The following is a 21,336-nucleotide window of genomic DNA, read 5'->3' as shown; positions in this document are numbered from 1 at the left end:
ACCATGTCTTTTCAGTATTATTTACTGAGCAGCTGAAATAATTGGGCTTTGAATTTTTCGATTACTATAAAGCAAGACCTATTGTCGCTTATTGCTGGGTATAATTGCACCATATGTATTTAGTGAAGCTATTTATTCATCTCCCTGGTGGATAAGTTTGTCAAAATGAGTTGAGATATTTCTGTGTGTGCAGTTGGAGTCTAGAAAACATTTGCATTTCATGTAGCACTTAGAAATTATAGAGGGCTTCACAAATATTTTTGTTCTCCAGACCTGAGGGTCTGTTCTTTAAGTTCTACTCATCTTTTATTATTCCCCATTGTTTGTTAGAAAAAGCACTGTTTATATGAGTATACAAAAGAGAAAGGAAGAAAGAAAGGGCGGCAGGGAGAGAAAGAAAGTATTTTAATACAAATAACTTGCATTTTAATATATAATAACTCATTGTCCATTATTCAACAAAGCTGTGTTGGGAGCTTATTGTACACACTAGTGCATCATGAAAAGGGCCAACCTGGTGCCTGTCCTGAAGGAGCTCACATTCTGTGAGGATGTTATAAGGGCATATACATGGGAGACTAAACCTAAGCTTGGGGACAGAGAATGCTTTCCTGAAAAAGGCTAAGCTCTAAAAGATGAGGAGGATTTAACCAGGCAAATAGGAAAAAAACATTCTTCCAAGCAAAAGAAAATAGCATGTGCAAATGCCCTGAGGTGAGAAAGGGCATGGCACCTTTGAGGAATTGAAAGGACCAGTGTGGCTGAAGCTGATGGAGTGAGAGGAAAGGAGGGAGAGGTGAGGATGAGGTTGGAGAAGTAAATAGGAACCAGATCAAGCAAGAGACCTTATAAGCCATGGCTAGGCTTTGGTCTTTATTCAAAAACAAATGAGAAACCTTTGAAGAATTTGACACACGGAAGTGACATGATTGGATTTCTAATTTTCACAAAATAACTCTGGCAGCAGTGTGAAGACTAGATGTTGGGTGAGGGCAAGAGTGGATGGGAGAGACCCATTAGGAGATTACTGAAGTAAAGCAGGTGGGCGAGGATGGTGTCTTAGACTAGAGGAGGTCAGATGTTGATAGAAAGAAGTAGACATGTTTGAGAAGTACTTCTGAAGACTTGACATTATATGGATGTGTGAGAGAGGGAGATGTCAAGGATTACTTCCAGACTCTGGGCCTACACTGCTGGGTGAATAGAAAACAGGGAGTGAAGACTCTCTTTTGGGGAAAAGGTCATTGTTAAATGTTGGAATATTTACTTTGAGGTACCTGTGAACCATCACTATAGAGATATTGAATACGCATTAGGGCCTGGAGCTCAGAGGAGACGTCTAGGCCAAGTTTAACAATTGACAACCATGTGCCTTCTGATGTGATACAGGTTGGATTCTTATATCCAACAAAGGGAAATAGTAAAATAAACTGTTTTCCTCTTTCTTGAGTAATTTTGCTTCAAATACTGTTAGAAGTGCTACAAAAAATATTTAGGCAAATAATCAACCATTTTTCAAAAAACATTTATCGAGTACCTAATATATATTAGGCATCTATTAGATTATGGGAACTTGTAAAACATCTTTCTTTTCTCTGTAAGTAAAATTATTTTGAAGAAAGACAGAGCCAAGTATGCATCTAAGAAGGACCAAGTTTCGTCACCATTGGTAAATTGGCAGTAAATTCAGGGACCCCTTCATTTGATGAAATGAGCAGGGTTCATGCTGTAAGGTGTTTCATTGTTGGGCTGAATATGCAACGTTGAAGCCCTTCTAGAATACTCAGGCTGACTATGCCAGGTCTCACTTTGCATTTGTTTTTCAGCAGCCCAAACATCTGAGTGACTTACAGATGAATATGTCATTTTTTTTTAAATTTGAGAATTACAGTTAGCAAACAAGAAGATTATTCCAAGAACATAAGGCTCACAATACTTTTCAGTCGTTATTAGTGGCTGCACACTACGCTCAGACTTTGGTGAGAATGATTGGTATAATTTAGGATAGTTGACCCTATTCACTATAGCAAACTTAAACTACTAATATTTTTCACTTCGTAAAGAAACGAAAGAAAAAAGGCATTTGGATTCCTTCCAAGACACATTTCTTTCTTTATCTCTCTGACTTCTTGAGAAGTAACATTCCTTTGGAGTTGCATGGAGGAAATACTTGGTGAAATGATGGAGCCAGGGGGCCGGCCCCATGGCTCAGCGGTTAAGTGCATGCGCTCGGCTACTGGCGGCCTGGGTTCAGATTCCGGGCGTGCACCGACGCACCGCTTCTCCAGCCATGCTGAGGCCGCGTCGCACATACAGCAACTAGAAGGATGTGCAACTATGACATACAACTATCTACTGGGGCTTTGGGGAAAAAAAGGAGGAGGATTGGCAATAGATGTTAGCTCAGAGCCGGTCTTCCTCAGCAAAAAGAGGAGTATGAGCATGGATGTTAGCTCAGGGCTGATCTTCCTCTCACACACACAAAAAAAATAAAAAATAATGGAGCCAGAAGGCCATGATTCTAGTTGTGGCTTTGCCACTTTCTAGCTCTGTGACTTTGACAAGTCACTTAACCTCTCTAGGCCTCACTTCCCTTCATTTGTAAAATAGGGATAATAACTAGATAATCTGAATACATAAATGATGATGATAATAGTGGCTAACTTTTATTGAGAATTTACTGTGTGCTAAGTACTTTCATGTCAGGATTGTTCACTCTCTAAGATGGTCAAAGATAAAGAAAAAAACGTATCTTAGAAACAACATATTTTACTAATTTTTGTTATTTCTTTGGAGAATAAGAAACAATAGTAGTTTAAATTCAATGAAAAGGCCAACTACTCTAAATAATAGACCAATATTCTCATAAACTAAAACATCTGAGATGATCCACATCCACCCCAACTTGACAATTTTAGGTAGAACTTTATGTAGACCTGTTATTCTTATGATATATGGAGTCAAGTTCCAGAGAGAGGGGGTAGAAGTTGCATTAGGTAGAATAGTCAAGAGGGTTGAGATTACAATTCTTAGCCAAAGTATTTTCTTAAGAATTATAGGGATCAAACTCCGTGCATGCATGCAGTGATTGAATATCTTGTGGGTCTCAAAACCTAAAAGATCATAATTGGAAAGGGTTAATGGATTTAATGACAGTTTCTTGCCCATGAGTGAACCATAGGCATATAGGAAGAAGGGGCAAGATGTGAGAGTGATTTTCTCCACAGCCAAGAAGGAAAAGGGCTCAGAGGTGGGATAGGTAGTTTAAAATCAGAACAAGGAAAGAGAAGAGCAAGTGGAAGGAATGGAAGGTCTTCAAAACACCTGCTCCGTGCCAGTCAGGCATGTGATGGGAAAGTCAACCAGAAAAGCTCAGCTGTGAAAGAAAGAAAACTGGAGGTGATGCATTTTGGAAGCAAGCAAGTGAGTGGTTTTGATGAACTAGTGTGGGTTGTCACAAAAGATTGTCAATCCTAGGACGGTGGAGCTGCCATGAGGCATCACTCTGAGCTCACACCTTTGTAATGGCTGCCAGGGCCAATGCAGGGTTTGAGTTCCATTATTTTCATATCTGCTTCTTTTTTTAAGCAGCCAGTCGCAGATAACTTTTAGCAAGTACAGAATTTATATTTAAGCAATGCATAATGAAAATCGACAGCTTTTTGTTGAGAAAAGCACAGTGTCAGGAAAATATCCTTGCCACTCTCTTTCCCCCTGTCACAGTGGTGGAAATTTTACATTTGGAAGTGAAAAGGCTTAAGATATAATTTTTTAATCCCATCTTTCCTGCCCACTTGCATCTCTTCCAAAGCTTGTCAGGGCCAGATCTGGAATAGTAAGAGCCATTAAAAATTTGGCATCTTGCACTCTGTTTTTTGGAATAAACTCAGTGTGGGCCAATTTATGGTAAATTATTCTCTTCGTGTGTGAATTTCCTTTTCTCTCTTGGCAAATTCCTGCTTGCCTCTACACCCCTGCACACAGATCTCAAACACACACATTTATTACAGAATCTGTGTGGGATATGTGTGCAAGTGTTAAAGTGTGTGCCCATGGCTGTACCCACAATTGCATATGCACATATTTGCACCTGTGTGCCTATATGATAGCAAATTGACTTAAACAGTTTGTCTTGGAGGTTTGTGTTGCTGTATGTATGTTAGCATACATTCTGTTGCAACCCGCAAACAGTTTCTCAGTCAAGAGATGACAGAATTCAGCGATCATTTTGGGAAACACCATAGTAAATAAATATATTGCTTAGTTCTGTTAAACCAAGCATGCCAATTCTTAATAAAACCTAAGGCAAGCAGTGGCGTTTCTCATCTTCACAGTCAAAGACAATTACCGGGCAGCTAGTCCACTGCCAACGGGAAAGGCAGAGCCAAGGTCTTGCTACAGCTCCTGTGCTCCGAACACAGAAGGCTCTGGAGCTAGGTGCGATTATAACCTGGGATTATATGGAATGGTAGTATCTGACTCCCATTCAGAAGAGTTGGCTATAAGATGATGGGCAGAGGCATGGCATCATGGGAAATTGCTTGAACTGCTCCTTGGGGATGTTTGACTCAGGGCAATTCAGGGCGAAGTCCCAAAGATCTTTTCTCTTTGCATGAGAAGCTCTGATGAGAGGCTCTTTCCTGGCATATTTGAGAACATATTAGCTCGGCTTTTAAAGGGCACTTTAAAACAGTTCCTTTTCCTTTATGTATGAAAAAGGCACATATTTATGTGCCTTGAATTACTGCTAATAATGTGTTTCCAATGGGTCTGTGTCTGTTTAGCTCAAGTTTGGAGAAGGGCGTGGTAGGAAAACAGCTCACTCGCTTCACCAGTATTGCGGCAAATTTCTCAGAACATCAATAAAGCAGTTAATGCATTGCATCCACAAAAAAATACAACCAGATGTTGTTATTAGTATTGTTTCCCCACATAGTTAGACATTAAAATAATTAAATATATATTTTACAGTAGTTCTATAGAACATTAAAATCCAGCAAAACCCATAAATGTATTTTATACCTTTTTCGATGTTGACCATTTGATGTCATCATGAACGGTAACTGGCCCTGCCTAATTAAAAGGCCTTAATGAGCTTACTACACAAGGAAGTCTAGGAAATCAATACGCTTTTTTACAAAGAGTTCGCTCTCTCCATTTTGTTTACCATTTATTTAGCAAATAATCCGTGGTCACTTGAGTGTATGCCAAGCACTGAACCCAGTGCTGGCAATAAAAAGATTAATAAAACTCAGACCCTTATCCTCATAAAGCTCACAGCCTACTGGGGGAGACAAACAATGCAATTAGTGTACCTCCATGCGTTAGCGGCGTGGTGGGCAAGGCATGGTGGGCGTGTGAGGAGTGACCTATTGTGCCTTGGAAAGTATACAGGGAGGCGTCACAGAGGGGGGACACCAAGCTAAAGAGTCAGTAGGTTGTCACTAGGTACAGGGAGTAGCACATGCAGAGGCACAGAGGCAAAAAGGAATGTGCTGCTTAATTAGGGAACTGCCGCTGGAATGGCCCAGAGCCCAGGTGGGAAAGGTGGGAGGACAGAGAGGAGAGGACAGGCCTGACCACGTGTATTTGCTAAGCCCTTCTTGACCTATAGTCTCTGTTTCTGTTTTTCTGTTTCCCATTTCCTTCTGCTTTACTTAGTTCTCTTTTACTTCATCTATCCTTATCTGTCTTCTGAAGCTTGAGAGACTTTTTAGAGAAACTGGAGTTTTAGAGAACGTTTCTGACATTTTTTAAAAATGCGAAAAATAATGCCTAAAATCCAAAGGATGATTCCTCCAACTTGTCTCAGTTTCCTCACCTTTAGTATATAGAAAATAATGTGGGAGTGTTGGAGCAGGCTGGATCAGATTCCAAATTTATTCTGGGTGTATACCTATCTCCTGGAATGTTCTATGAATGCAGGAAAGGTAGGGTTGAGAAGTTTCTTTTGTATCGTCTGCAGAGCCTAATAAAGTGCTGAATGTGCAAGAAACTCAATATGTGCACAGTCCCTCTGTGAAGCAGGGACTTGGTCACTTGGCATATAGACTGGTACTTAAAGAATTTGAAAAATTTTCTTTAATATAGAGTAGCAGAACATCTGAAAGTTGCCTTTGTATGTATGCTTTATATATACTTCATGGAAGTATTGTGCTTATGTTGATATATTTACATGGAAATGTATCTGGCTGTGGGGTGGTGAGAAACACAGGTACACAGAAAATTAAATAGTTTGGTTGATTTTAGGTATATTTATGCAGGGCCAATCATGTAGTCTTAAATATATTTGCTCTATTGGCTCATAATCAAAGTGCATTACTGAGGTCTGACTGTGAGCCTCTGAAGTATACATGCTCTAGTGGATATATATTTGCAGATTGCATGAAATCAATGCTAGTAAACAACAACAATAAAAACCAGGCAACTAACTTATTGTTATGTTTAAACAACCCCAGACAACCAGTTTTTCATTATTTACCCGCTCACAGAAATAATTATTTGCTTGGAATTGTAGTTTTCTGGCATTGTATTGACACAACATGAATAATATATGATACTTTATATTTGTTGAATAACTGGAGAGGGTCATATGATATGTCTTAAATATCAGTGTTGCGCTGTGGAGTATTCCTTTTCCAGTTGTGAATATAATGCCCATGATGAGATTCCATTTGTCCCCAGCTCCTTTCAATTGTTATAAACCAGACACTTGATAATTTCCATAAAAATTTAATATGGTTCAAATGTTGGCACAGAAATAACATATTTCTCTCTACATTGTCATGTGGCTTCTCTAAAACATTTTTTCCATTTTAGTTTTGTGAGTTGCACCCTCATTTATTTTGCCACCTCATTTAGAGTACCCTTTTAAGGAGCAACTGCTACCCCTAACCCAAAATGTTAAAAAGCAACTAATTGCCTTAAACCAATAAGAAACACATACATACTGCCCATTTAGGTAACCTTTGTTTTATACAGATTTCTTAATCAAAAACAAGAAGCACAACAAGCCAGGAAGTTGTATTTATGAGCTAGTTAATAGATTCATTTTGTACACCAGAATAACAAGGAAAAACTTAGTAACTGGGATCTCTTTATTACGGTTTAGGAAAACATTACAGGAAGAGTTTTATATTAATTCTACAAAATTTTTAATAGTTCCAGGCAATCTGGATAAATGAGTACTGTGGGCCACTTCAGAATACCAGATGAGTGGCATACACTGAAGTGGCTGACTCATTGAGGCCAAAGTGTCATAGTCTCTTCCCCTCTCCAGCTGCCCCAGCCAAACCGAGGGGCAGGGAAACTTGGAAGGTTGTCGTGGGAAATGCAAATCCAAATCTATTTAGATACTTGGAACCTTTGGAAAGTCAGGGTACACTAGGGTGCACTGATTTCCCTGAAGTTAAGAGAACTCTCACATTAACCAAGGGTAACCCTACCATGACTTTAAATAATTTTCCAATGAGTCCACTATTTCTCTGGGTAGAACCTTTGAAATACTATTATAAAATCAGATATTACCTTTTTGCAACCAAAAGGAGACATAGAAACTCGTTTTCTGTGGGTACCTTGCTCCATTATGGAAAAGAGTGTGATTAGACTGAAAACATGAGTAAAATCACAAAGCGAGAACGTGCAGCAGCATCTTCTCCATCCTCGCTGGGGAATTAGTGGTCTGAATGAAGCATGGACAGGAAGGAATTCCGTATCAGTGTAATGAATTCATGAACTAGGTACTTTTTAAAAGCCTCAAAACATTTGAATTATTTTCTTTTTCTCCCTTTCTGTAACACTTTCTATAAACTGATGTGGTAAATATTGAGATGTGCTGGAGCTTCCAGTCCTAGTAGGAATGCACTGGGAACAGAAATCACAGGGTGGCACGAGGCGAGCCATATGTCCCAATGCGAATGAGCCTGAAGGAGGAACAAAATCATATGCCCAGTGTGCTCTACAGTCTCTCTCTGTTGATTCTTTGTCCTTTTTTTTCCTGACATTTCTTCTGCTTTTTTTTTTTTCTTTTCCAGACAACACTTTCTGTTATCTTCCCAACCTAAATTTTAAAATTAGATTTTACTCTTCTACACTTTTAAGGACAAAGCTGCCACAGTTTGGTTCATCAAAAGAAAGCCTTTTTTAAAAATTCTTTTATTCTTGCTCTTGTTCTTTTGTTTATTTTATCTCTCTCTTTTTTTTAAATCCCATTAAACTGTACAGTTTCAACCTGAGGGTAGTTTAGTGATCCCTAGTACCTTACTTCTCGAAGTGTAATCTTTGTACACTCAACTAAATTTAGAAGTATCACCTAGAAGACTGTAGAAATGCAGACTCTCAGGCCCCACTTCACGCCTAATGAATCAGAATCTACATTTTAACAAGATGCCCGGGTGACGGATGAGCACATAAAACTGGGAAGCACTTTAGAAGGAAACTTCTAAATCCCAGCTGAGTCCATGGGTCAGATTCCTCACTTCTTCTCAGGTGTGTGAGGTGGCCCTTGGCCCTCGGCTGTGCCTTTGTCCCTCTCTTTCTGAGTCATAGGAGAGGCAATCTTTCATTTACACCTTTTGCAGGTACAGGATGTCCATGATTCAAGTGGACTTGAACTCTTGGGCCTGTTGTGGAAGTCACCTTGACTGTTTCCCCGGCATTAGAAATATTTGCTGACCTTTCTGCCAATGTCTTTCATCCCTGTTGTCTTTGGGCTATAGTGGAAGGTGTAAACTAGCATATAATTTCATCAGTCAATTCCTGGCACTGCCCAGCATTTCACAGCATCAGCCATCACTAATTGGATTAATTGGTCTTGACTGATGAAATTGTAAAAGTGTATACTTCCAAGAGTCGTAAACACTGAGCCTTAATTGAAATCAAATGTATATTTTTAAAGAGCATGTCCAGCATCATAGACTCCTTTCTGTTTGGGTTTTGTTGACATTAGTGATGGTATAGAAACCTGATCAGCAAAGGTTTGCTGTTATTACTGCTTTGAATATGAACTTGTGCTTCTCAGCACTCTGAGTAGCTGATTAGGGGAGGGAGTAATATTCTGCTTGATTATTGGTTACACATATGGAATAAATCCTATTTTAATGGTGTCTAATGAGCCTTTCATTTTCAGAACCTTACACAAAAGCCTCTAATAGAAAGGGAAAGTAATATTTCAAAGGTCATCTTAATGCCACTTAATGTCAACAATCCATAATCAAGCCAATATATATAGATGGTAATTACAGTCCAGTTGTGATCCTTTAAATATGAAATAATCTCTGAAATTAGCCAAGTAGTGCAAGCTAAGGTTCTCTGGGTTTGAGGCAACTTATACTTTTTAATTAAAGTTTGTTACTTGAAAACAGCCTCAGAGTTAAAGAGATTTTTCTTGGAGTGAGGCTTCATGCAATGCAGTATTTTCAAAACCCATGAGATTTAAAGTTCTGTCGCTTACAGTTTCATGCATTGTTCTCATATGTATTTGTAAAGCCACTGACATGTGCAAATGGAAAACGATGGCTCCCCTTCAGTGCTTTTTCTCAACAGGGCATATAATGGGCTCTAGAAATGTGGGATGTTTTGTTGGTCAGGAGGCCACTAAGGGAACTTGTAGGCATACTTATTTCAGAACCAGATGTCTACCTGGCAGCAGATTAAAAATTTGAGAGTTTAAAGAATCTCTAATATGAGATTGGCATTCTGGGATTTTGTCCCATTTGCTGTGCGAATGGAGATAACCCTGCCCCACATTGGAATGAAGATATTCCTTTTCAGTCCAAGGTTGCTGCTAGTCTATATGACTCTTGTCCCAGTTAGAAATGGGTGAATTCTGCAAGACACTTTACTTCTGTCAGGAGATTTTCATAAGAAAATCACAGAGGTTACAATATGATTGGCATTGTTGAACTCACAGGCTCACCCTGTAGCATCAGAATCTCCTGGAAGCTTGTTAACACTCAGATGGCTGGGCCCCCACCCCCGGAGTTCTGTTCTGTAAGTATGAGGTGAGGCCAGAGAAGGTGTATTTCTGACAAGTTCCCAGGGCATGCTGATGTTGCTAGTCCAGGCACCACACCTTTGACAATCACTGCTCAAGGTTCTTCAGTATATGACCTCCCCAGCCATGCACATTGACCTTGCTTCCATCATCCTATGAGTAAACTTTGAGTTTTATTCATCTTGTTCCTCCCAATGCCTACCACATAGTGCCATCCTCATAGGGCTTACTCAATATTTGTTGGAAAAAAAAAAAAAAGACTGCTGTTTAGATTAAATTACTCACATACGCCAGACCCACCACCACTCTATCCCATACTACTGTCCTGTGTTTGTCTCTTTAGTGTTCTGTTTTTCCTCCTTCTGCTACCTTATGGGATTCTGAGAGTTTGTTTATTTGTTATTTTTCTCTCATCTTCCCATATATGGCCTATGTTTGAACTACGGGCAACCTCAGGCCTGGTAATCCAGTTGTGTGTCACTGGGTCTTAGGTTTCTGGTTCCACAGGCAGTCCAGGAAGAAGAGGACCTGAGACTAGGATATTATTCAGTTTTTGTGTAGAGGCTGGTTAGTGGCAGTGACACAAGCAATGATGTGACAGTTTGGACCTTAGATCTCAGGATAGACCTTGCACTTTAGGAACCTCCATGAGAAAGAATTTGGCCAACCCAAGGAAACTCTCCTCCTGTGGTCCCTGCTTCCCTAGGTTTAGATGTTCATTTACAAGGTGAGACTCTCTCATTAAAGATTTGAAAAACATTAAAAAAATAAGAAGAAGGAAAAAAGGCACCCATTTGCCCAAACACCCAAGCCATTCAGTTTTGGTGTATTTTGTAACATTTGTTTGTAGTTCTACCTAAATGTTAGTTTATTTTTAATGCATTTGCGTTTAATTGAACATATAAATCTAGGGGTAAAATTGCCAGAGGGAGAGGAAATCCTTGTGTTGAATTACAGAGTTATTCCCATAATGAATTATAATGATTCATTACAAAATTGGTTGCTTTCAAGTTTCATCCAGACACCATTAGGGAAATGAACAGCACCTCCTTCCTCTTGTAGAATTGTTAGTGTGGCAAGTTCAGTCAGGTGTGGCACCCTGTATACACCTATGATGGATTGGGTGTTAGGCCCCCTACTGAGCCATTTGTCAGTTCTTCAGTGCCTGATTTTACTGGTCTTGGGTTCATGGTTTCTTCAAGTGAATTTCTTCAACAAGAGTGAGTGGGTGGTGTACATTATGAGCCCCTGAATACATGAAATTGTCTTTCTCCTGCCTTTATTCGTATAATAGTGGGATCAAACTCCTTCACTGTTAATCTTTTCCCCTGAAAATACTATAAGGCTAGTGACAGTACTACAAATACTTTTGTCTTCTGGCCTTTCTTATTACAGAGGAAACATATGATAATAGCTAAATTTTCGTGATTTCACAGATAATCTTTTTGTTTTCATTTTCAGTCTGGGTGCTCATATGTTCCTCCATCTTTGCTATTTAAAAATGGTCAGGATGTCCTGAGATGTAGTTCACTTTTCATTGATTTGCTTGAAATGCAGCAAGCCCTTTGGTTTTTGATCATTGCTTCTATTAACAGTAATAATAGCAATTAGTTGACTTTAACTGGACATTTATGTGGACCTTTAACTGTACAGACCTTGGAAACACTCTAATCTACATCCAGTTTATGTCAGATCAAGTGGACAGCTTGAATTAGTTCTACGACATGTCTGGGATCCCTCTAATCACTCTGTGATAGATCCAGGGTTCTGTCTGGTACTCACAGAAACCTCATAAATCTATTCTAAAGTGGTTCTCTACTCCTGTGTTGGTGTCAAAACAATGCAGCCTTCTCTCTGACCAAGATCTGAGGTGACTGTAGAAGGGAGTGTATTCTGGGGCCTACCCAGGTCTGGGTATGCACCCCTAGAGCTGGCCCCAGAATGGTGTCCACCCTACAAAAGAGTCTTGCTAGGAACTAGGCTACAGGCTTGTGTGTCCAAAACCACAAGCTCGTTTCAGACCTAAGTGTGGTCCACCAGGTGATTCCAAGTCAAATAAACTGAGCTCCAGTGGCTTGCTCTGAGTTGTCATTGAGATAGAACCTTCAAAACAGAGGTAGGATCAGCAGAGGCCTCTTAGCTATGAATTGGGGGCTAACTTTGAGCCCCTTAATACTCAGATTTGAGACCCACTTGAAAACCTGTGGAAATAAGCCACTTAACTCCTCTCTCCCTCTAGCGATGTAGCATTGTATGCCTTTCACTCTGTTGAAAAAGTAATTGGCTTCGTCAGCAATCATCTTCTGTTCAGGCTAAATTTATTTTTATGTGAAATAAAAATCAGGAAAACACCAAAATTATTTTAAGCAAAATATCAAAATTGAAATAAACCAACATATGTCTGTGAAACATGTATAACTCTCAATCAAAAATATGTACAACTTTCATAAATTTCTTAAAATACTCCAGCATGCAAAATCTGGACAACTTAAATAGATGGAGTTATGACATGTTTGATTATTCTTTCTCCTTAGTTCATCCTTTCCTTAAAGATGAAAATTCAAATAACTAAAACCTAACCAGCTCTGGATCCTCCATTCGTGAACAATGTACTCCATCATCTATTGTAATAAGCAAGAGAACCGAGGAGTTTTATAAAATTTCTTGCAGTAAAGTTATACCCACTAACTTTGAATGGAAACCATCTTGAATTTACCTTCTTTACTTATATTCTCTCCTCCCTCCCTCCCCCCCCAACACATTTCTCTCTAAGAAGCAAGGTTTCTTAATTGCTTTAAACATATTTTGCTTTGTTCTGGTTAGTTTTTCTATATTTCTAAATTTCTCTTGCAGTGGGAACTCAAATGGAATTAAAACTGTCTAAGTGACATAAATATTCTGAGGCTTAGCACCAAAGAGAGAGTTAAAGGATAAATACCCATCTCACATTTATGCTTCATTTATAGGCTTTCTCTAACACATTTTCTTTATTAGATTGTCACTTCAAGGATTGGAGTCACTTTGACCCGCTAATGGTAGCTGATATTTCGTCCATGGAAGACGTGAAGTAAATATTACCATCAATAAATATTGACAAAACAATGAAGCATTTCTTGAAATCTTCAGCCTTTCATTTTCAATTCTTGTCTTCATGAACTAGGTAACAAAATTCCTTTAAAAAATAAAAATAAATAAAACTATCACTATACTTGGAAAATGATTTAGCATTAAATGAATGATCTTCCAGGACGTTTTTAAAAGCATGTTAAAAACTTTATCTCATTAGACTTGGCATCACCCTATATGTTAACAAGATCACTTTTTTGGCAGTTGCAAAACCCCTTAAAATGTACTTAAGGAAGTTTATGGTCATAATGATTCAGCGGACATGTCTTTTTCATCTCAAGCTCTTGTATCTTCAGTTCACCTTTTTTCTCATATATCACTCTGATTTTTCTTGTTAGTTTATTAGTTGTGAAAAGTTTCTTCCTTCCTGGTTCCTTCAATTTAGACCACTTTGGAAATGGAAAAGTGTGTTAATTTTTTAATAAATCTTTAAGACATGCATTACTGTATTTTTATTAACTGAGCCAGATGGCTCACAGCAAATTTTCTCTGACATAAGTAATCACAGAAATCAGTTTGGGACCCAAATCTGGTAGGGAAAGTGGCATGTATATTCAGTGGAAAAATAAACAGTTCATATAAACATATGGATATTTTTAGAAGTAATATTTGTTACTGTTTGGATTTCATTTTATTTTTTTGTTTTAGGCCAATTACAAACTAAGGACATTTTTTTTTCCCTCTTCCCCAGACCCAAACATTCAAGGTCCTTCTCAACAACCCAAAATTGTTTTCTTTCTGCAGTTTGAAGGTTGCAAGAAGGCCTTTTCAAGGCTTGAAAATCTCAAGATTCACTTGCGGAGCCACACGGGCGAAAAGCCGTATTTGTGCCAGCATCCGGGCTGTCAGAAGGCGTTCAGTAACTCCAGCGACCGTGCCAAGCACCAGAGGACACATCTGGACACTGTAAGAATGGCAGGAGCTTTCTAACCTCCAGCCCGAAGCCTTGGCTTGAGGAAGTGCCCATTTGATAGTGGGATGGTGAAGGTGTTTGCTTCATGGGCTGCGGGTTATAGGGACAAAGCCAAGGGCTCCAGTGGAACTTGGTGAAAGGCCAGAAGGGGCCCTGTTTGGCTCTTTCCTCATTTTTCTGTAGTCACAAGTTATCCTAAATATTACAACTGCCTGGGACAAAGAGGTTCCTTGGTTACCTCTGTGTACCAAGCAAAGGCAGTTTAGGGGCCATAAAATAGTAGACTTTAGTACAGAGGATGAGCACTAGAGATTGGGTGTTAAAATAAGTGTTCAAATATCAAGATACACTAAAATAGAAAATATATACTTTGCTAGAAATAGGAAGCAATTTTTTTCTTACCTTGCTTCTTTTCTTCTTGACATAAGAACTTTGAGGCTGCCGTGGTTTTTGAGAGTGAATCTGGCCTTTTGCTTTAGAAACCACCTGGTATTTTAATCTTCAGACGATCTGAAAAGAATCAGCAAATCTTTCCCCAGGGTTCGGTTTCATCACGGTTCCTATGTGTCAACAGCCACATATCCATTGACATAAACCCTGTGAGAACAATTGATTTTCACTGTTATACCTTAACTCTCTGAGTGCTGCAACATTTTTCTCCTTTGCAAATGCCTTTTCTACAACTCTGTCTTTTATTTTCTCAATTATGTTGATTGTCCTCTTTTGCATTTCTCAGATTTTGATGCCATTTTTCTTACATGAGGCCAGGTAGACTCTTTGTAATTTCACTTGCTTAACAAAGCTATCAGGATAAATGTATTATACACATCACAGATCTCTTATTCCACGTTCTTGCAAGTAATGTATTCATGACAGTACTTTTTCAGTGTTAACAGTCTGATGTCTATTATTAAACTACACCAGAATCTGAATTTTGAAAAGATACTGTTATTTCTACACACCTTCTCATACATATTTAAGATTCTTCTGATGTTATAGTTGACATATTTATTAAATTTTATATTAGTCTCTATTAGTCATATTGATAGAAGTCATTTTAGCTATATGTCACATAACCTTTTAAGTAGAATTATCTCCCTAATATACATAAATGTGATGGTTTGCCTAGTAAATATCTGAAATATAGTTAGAATAATATAGGCATAAGATGGACCCTTTCTGCTCTAACTGAATTGAATTCAGTGATTTTAGGACTAACAGAATAGAATATTAAATGAATAAATTAGGTGAATAGCAGCATTTTTTAAAGGTAGAAATAGGAAAAAAAGAATAAATTATGTTAAAATGCCCTATTTTGTATGTCTAAAATGGTCTTGGTAGAATCCAATAAATTTTCCAATTTGTTATTAAACTTTATCATGGAAGAATGAACATTCATGAGACAAGATTGTCTTGAGAAATTGCTTCTACTCTAGCTAGTTATCTGTAGTTTGAAAGAACTATTGTGAGGCTAAGTGTTATGGTTCTACAATACCCTTCTTTGCTTGGAGCTTATTTTAGCTAATCAAACTAAGAACATTTTCTAAAATCATTTGGGAATTAAAAAAATATATATCCCTTTTTAAAATTTTTGAGGAAGGCTACCTAGATAATAATTTCATGATTCAGTTCAATACAGTAACTTTTAAAACTCAGCTATTTTTATTTTTTTTAATTAGTTCTTTATTAAATCTTTTAAAACCATCATTTTCTCTTTAAGATCCAAGCTATCTCCTGTTCAGATTTTTATTGCATTTAACAAATTAGTAAGCTCTTTTAAAATCATATAGAAATTAAACATTTGCTTTGAAAAGCAAACTGTAGTTGCTTGAAGAATTTATTATTTAAATTTAAGTCCCTATTCCCTTTCATTAAGCACTCTTTATGCTAATGGTGTCAGAATTTTGGATAAATTATCTTTCTTCAGCTAAATGGATTCTTTACTTATAGGAAAATGGTTTTCCCATAAAGATTACTGAGTTCATAATTCTAACCCTGAAAAGTTTTATTAATTCATTTCTTTATTAGCATCTTAATATCTAAACAGGGGAAATATTTTTATAGTACCAATGGAAAATATTGAAAAATATAGTTTGATGAAGTGTACCATGCCATTTAAAGCTTAGGTAATCTGAGATAAAATGACCAGTGCAGCAGTACTACTTAGACCCGCCCCTGACATTGCTATTTTGGCACACCGATCCCAGGTGGCTGACAGCAGGGAGAGAGTGAAGGCCAGTTGGGAGGAATGGTGAGTATTCAAGCTTTCTTCAAGAACATCTCAAAATCAAATACAAAATGAAAATATCCATTTCTTATCTTTCCAATCCAAATAATAGTGACCCTGGTAGTAATAATGGCATCGATTTATATAACATGTTAATATTCCCAAAGTATTTTTACATGCAACATCTCCTCTAAATGCTCAAAACCTGAGCTTCTGTGGTCACAACATGCCTGGCAATAAAGATATTAGCTAGTTGCTCCCCTAAAGCCAGGGCAGGATTGGGAAGATGAAGGCAAGAAAGCCATGTGAACCCAGAAAAGATTCCCGGGTTAAAGAAAACCTTTGCTTACCCAATGGAAACTCATTGGCAAGTGACTTCAGCCCATAATTGGCTTACTGTTTTGCAAAAACTGCGAGATATTCAGAGCCTGATTCATCCATTGTTTATTGTTAGGTCCCTAATATGTAACACAGTGCCCAGCACGTTATGGAAGCTTAAGAGCTATTGGGTGATTCAATCAATCAATCAATCGTCAGTCAATGAACAAACACATCAGAAAATCAAACTGAGAATTCAAACTGGGTGTGTCTAACTAAATTACTATATATATTCATGACCTTACCTTGTTCTTGGAATAAAAAATGGCAAAAAAACACCCGTGAATCATAAATATGGCTTCCAGCAGAGCAGATAATATACTCCACATACATGTTGGCCCACAAAATGACAAGCATGCACATGAAAACAAGAGCAAAATAAACAGAAAAAAATCTGAATTTTTTTTTTTTTTTTTTGGTCAATAGGATAGCAGGTTTCTAAAGCAAAAATTCTGTTTTAGAGACAGCTTCAGTTCTCTTCTTTACATTTTACCTCAGGTAAGCATAGCTCTAATATCTACCGGATAAGATACTATCTAGATGAGTGACTGTTAATATATCTTATAAACACACTTAATCCCGTGATTATTTTTTTTAGTTCTTAGAACAAGCAGAAGGTTTTGATTTATTTCACAGCTTAAAAGCCATATTTTCGGGGATGGCCCAGTGGCTTAGTGGTTAAGTTCGCGCGCTCTGCTTTGGCGGCCTGGGGTTCACAGATTCGGATCCCAGGCGTGGACCTACACACCACTCATCAAGCCATGGTGTGGCGATGTCCCACATACAAAATAGAGGAAGATTGGCACAGATGTTAGCTCAGCAACAATCTTCCTCACCAAAAAAAAAAAAAAGCCACTCTCTCAAACTCTTGCTATGAATTTTGTTATTACAGTAAGAATAGGTGCTAAAATGTGAATTGATGTGTAGTGCTCTCAGTCATTCATTCATTCCTAATTATTGTATACCAATCACCAGGGATACAAAAATAAAAAAGATTCTAGACTCAGCCTTTGGCTCCACACCTCATGTCTTTCAGGAGCATGGGAGAATTGGAGTGGCCAAAACCTGTGTTCTCATCATGCTCAGCCAAGGGCTTATTCACATCACCCAGGCTTAGCACCAGGACTCTTCTACAACTAATAATGTTAATGTTTCTCTGGCTGATTTTTCATGTGTCTGTTGTTTGAAACCTATGGTCTCTTACTCACTTTCCACTAATTTTTGCTTTTAATTCTCTCCCTCTCTCTTTCTGAATCAGGGTTCTTCTGAAACATTCCCAGTCTTTCCTGGACTTTTCTACAGCTTCTTTATACTTGAACTCTTAAAGAATATGTGTTTCCTAGTTTCTGACAGTACCAAAGATTGTTTTCAGGGGAACATAACTGTAAGTATAACTGGAGATGCTTATTAATAATTTTCACATTAAAAAATGCCACAAGAGGTTTCGTGGTAAGAGTGCACTTTATAGCAGTCTCTTAAAAACCATCAAAGATAGGCCATCTCTTTGTTTCTTGAAAGTTTACTCTCCCCTTTGCCTTGATGCAAACTTACTGAGATTTCTAATTAAAATGCATGAATATTACCCAGCGTTTCATATCAGTCACTTGGTAATAGTTCATGCTCTCAAGTCAGTAGTCTTTGAGCAAACCTTCCCCAGTTACCTTTATGATTTAACCACAGCTGTTTCTTTCTTTCTTATTTAGAAACCTTACGCTTGTCAAATTCCAGGATGCACCAAACGCTACACAGACCCAAGTTCCCTAAGAAAGCACGTGAAGGCACATTCTTCCAAAGATCAACAAGCAAGGAAAAAGGTAATTTTAAAAAAGGATTTATCCAGCCAGGCAAAGGACATTTAAATTCCTCTTGCAGTACTGGGAGCTTCTATAGGGCATTGGAATTTCTTGTACCTCTCAAGGTGTAACATGTTTTAGACACTTTGAGGAGAGAAGTCTTCCATGAAGTAATAGCAAGGCTATGGTTTACATAGTTGATATAGCCAGGGATGAATTTCTGGGAAGGTCTTGTGTTACAGGAATTAGAGAAAATTAGTGAAAGTCACCTAAACTGGAAAGTAGAAAAAGGTTTTTATGGAAATTAAATCCAAATAGCTAAAGAAAATTGAATTGGGAAAAACAGCACAACAAAAACTCTTTCTGGAGATAAGTGCTTTTTCTTAAAATATCAGTTGGCTAAAATCATTTTAGCTCTGATGAAGAAGGTAGGTGAATCTCTAGGGTAAGTAAGTATTAGAGCATTTCTCCCTTTAAGCTTACAGAAAAATCACGTTTCTTAATAGACACTGTATATGAAAATCTGAGAAAGGAATTCCTTTGACATCAATGAGGGATTAATGCATCTTTCAAAGTTCGTAGAAATCATACTATCTCAAATTTGGAAGAAATGTTCAAGATCAACCAAGCAATCCACCTGACTTCTTCTCTTGGCCTCATAAGATCTCCAGCAAGTGGTTGGCCATACTGTGCCTCAACACCTCAAGAAATCAGGAGCTTACTACCTTTTAAGGCATTTCCTGATAATTTAGATTGTAAATTTTTGGACCAACAAGTATCTTCTGATCATGGCAGAAAACATGTTGAGCTGACCTGGGCTTTTTGAGTGTTTCATTTTTGTTGAGATGGGTACCTGGTTCATTTAAGAACCCTTCATGACAAATTTAAGGGAAGTTTAAAAATCAACTTATTTCAAGTGATGAACCCCATGACCATGGTTTCCAGGTCACCGTGGCTTCTAGCTATCTAGAATCTTGCATTCCTTCATGGTTTATAGGGATTTAATACTTTTATGTTAGGAAATGCTGTGTGGTCTTTTTGTTACTTGAACTTTTTCTTCCTTGAGAGGGGTTAGCATAATGCCAGTTGAGGGCTCATATATGGAAAGAATTCGACCTCTTCCCTGTGAGTTAGAAAAATGCCTAGTTAGAAAGATTTTATAGATATTCTTAATTACACACAAACCCACTCTTGTAAGTCAATTGTTAAAATAATTTTTTCTGTGTAAATATAGTTGTCTCTTTAATTGGAATACTAGTAAATTGATAACAGATGATCGTTATCAACAGATGATCATTCTATGTGGATTAGATATGTTCTTGTATTTTAGAAGAGCGAAGGAACTAAGTGAATTAATCATATAAATAAAGTTGTAAGGAGGATGCTTAATATTTTTAAAATAACGCACTATTGTTGCATATTATTAGCTACGTTCAGCAGGATGACTGTCTAATGGTTTTTGTCATTATCTGTGTATATCTTATAAACTTTAAGTAATAAGTTGTGTCTGTTAAAAAAAAAAATCCCTCTTAATGAGAGGTTTTTTCCCCTAAATTTGACCATTCTCCACCTCTAAGTCATCCTAAATGTGTGAGGGTTTACTGTAATAGCAAATCTATCATAAGATTGGAGAGCACCTTCATAGAGTCACAATTGTCATGGACATGAAAGAATATAAGTCCCATATCTAGACAAATAAGCAACAATATGATATTCAACTTAAGAAGGTAACCCAGATTGACAATAGGTATGGAAACATTATGGGATATTTTCAGGAATTATTAATTAATTGGTTTCTATTGTTCAAACATGGTGTGTTTCACCCTCTCTGTAAAGGAAGAGTAGTTTTGATTGTGTGAAAGATTCTTGAAGCACTAATGTAAAAAAGAAAATCAGACCTTGAGACTACAAAAGAAATTTATAGATGATTTGCAGAAAATCTTCAACAGGCGGTCTAGATAACAAGGATATACTTTCGAGGAGCAGTATTATAATCTAATGTCAAGTGTTGCAGTATTCTCTTAATTTTGTCTTATGTAAAGTGAGGTATCATCTCTCCAGTGATTTAGCTTTTGATGTGCACTCTGTTTCCTGCAAATGGTTGAACTAGATTTGGCTGACTCTCATTGTCCAGCCCTTAGTGACAAGTTTACTGTGTTTACTTTCAAAATTTTAACCCATCTTCTTAATCTGAAGATTTAAAAATCCTTTATGAATCAGTGATGGATTAGTTTGTGGAAATTAAAATGATGAAAGTTGCTCCATCCAATAAAAAGAGGAAATGTCACTCCCAGGAGAGGCAGTGTCATTAACCTGAAATCAGTCAATCCACATTTTCAAACCTTGTACTGGTATACTGGTGTGTAATATTTACATGGCACAATGTTGTTACTAGACCTTGGAGAGATTCTAATTGCTAACTCACGTCAGGGCTTGGTATTTGAAATATTTCCTGGCAGCAATAATAAAAAAAGTAAGAAACAATAAACCTTTTAAGGCAGAATTAAGATTATTTATGACTTTAATTAAAAATTGAAAACTGGCATCATTTCAAAAAAGCCTTTACAAAAATGTGAATTCATCAAAAATAACCATAAAAATTCCAAGGTGATAAAGGCACAGTGGAGTAATAGTCCCAGCCCTAGGGAATTGTTTTGTTGAAAAGAATAAAACCCTTTTCTGTCACACCCTGTTAGTCATGGACTCCTTTAATATACCCTGACTGCCTGCCTGCCTCTAATCCTCTTTTTAACCTCCTCCTGGACACTAAATGACATTATTTTGGTCTTAACATTGGCAGCTTTATGAGGCCCTACTCTGAAATCAGGGCCAATGACAAGGCACCCTCAGCCGTAATACAAATGTTGTATCAGGAGGGGCAGAGATCTCATAAGTGATGCCCTGG

At 37.6% G+C, this 21,336-nt stretch overlaps 1 protein-coding gene across 1 annotated transcript in view; it reads left to right on the top strand.

Moving 5' to 3' along the window:
- The window catches only part of GLIS3 (GLIS family zinc finger 3), a 422,334-nt gene that overhangs the window by 310,871 nt on the left and 90,127 nt on the right, over window positions 1-21,336 (top strand). The window contains exons 4-5 of the mRNA XM_058565743.1: window positions 13,865-14,026; window positions 18,342-18,452. Of these exons, the coding sequence (XP_058421726.1) occupies window positions 13,865-14,026; window positions 18,342-18,452 (273 nt within the window). The remainder of the gene's footprint in view (window positions 1-13,864; window positions 14,027-18,341; window positions 18,453-21,336) is intronic.

Source organism: Diceros bicornis, chromosome 22 (genome assembly GCF_020826845.1).
Source record: "Diceros bicornis minor isolate mBicDic1 chromosome 22, mDicBic1.mat.cur, whole genome shotgun sequence".
NCBI classification, from domain to species: Eukaryota; Metazoa; Chordata; class Mammalia; order Perissodactyla; family Rhinocerotidae; genus Diceros; species Diceros bicornis.
The sequence above is the reverse complement of the archived record's forward strand: the minus strand, read 5'-3'. Positions and strand labels throughout refer to the sequence as shown.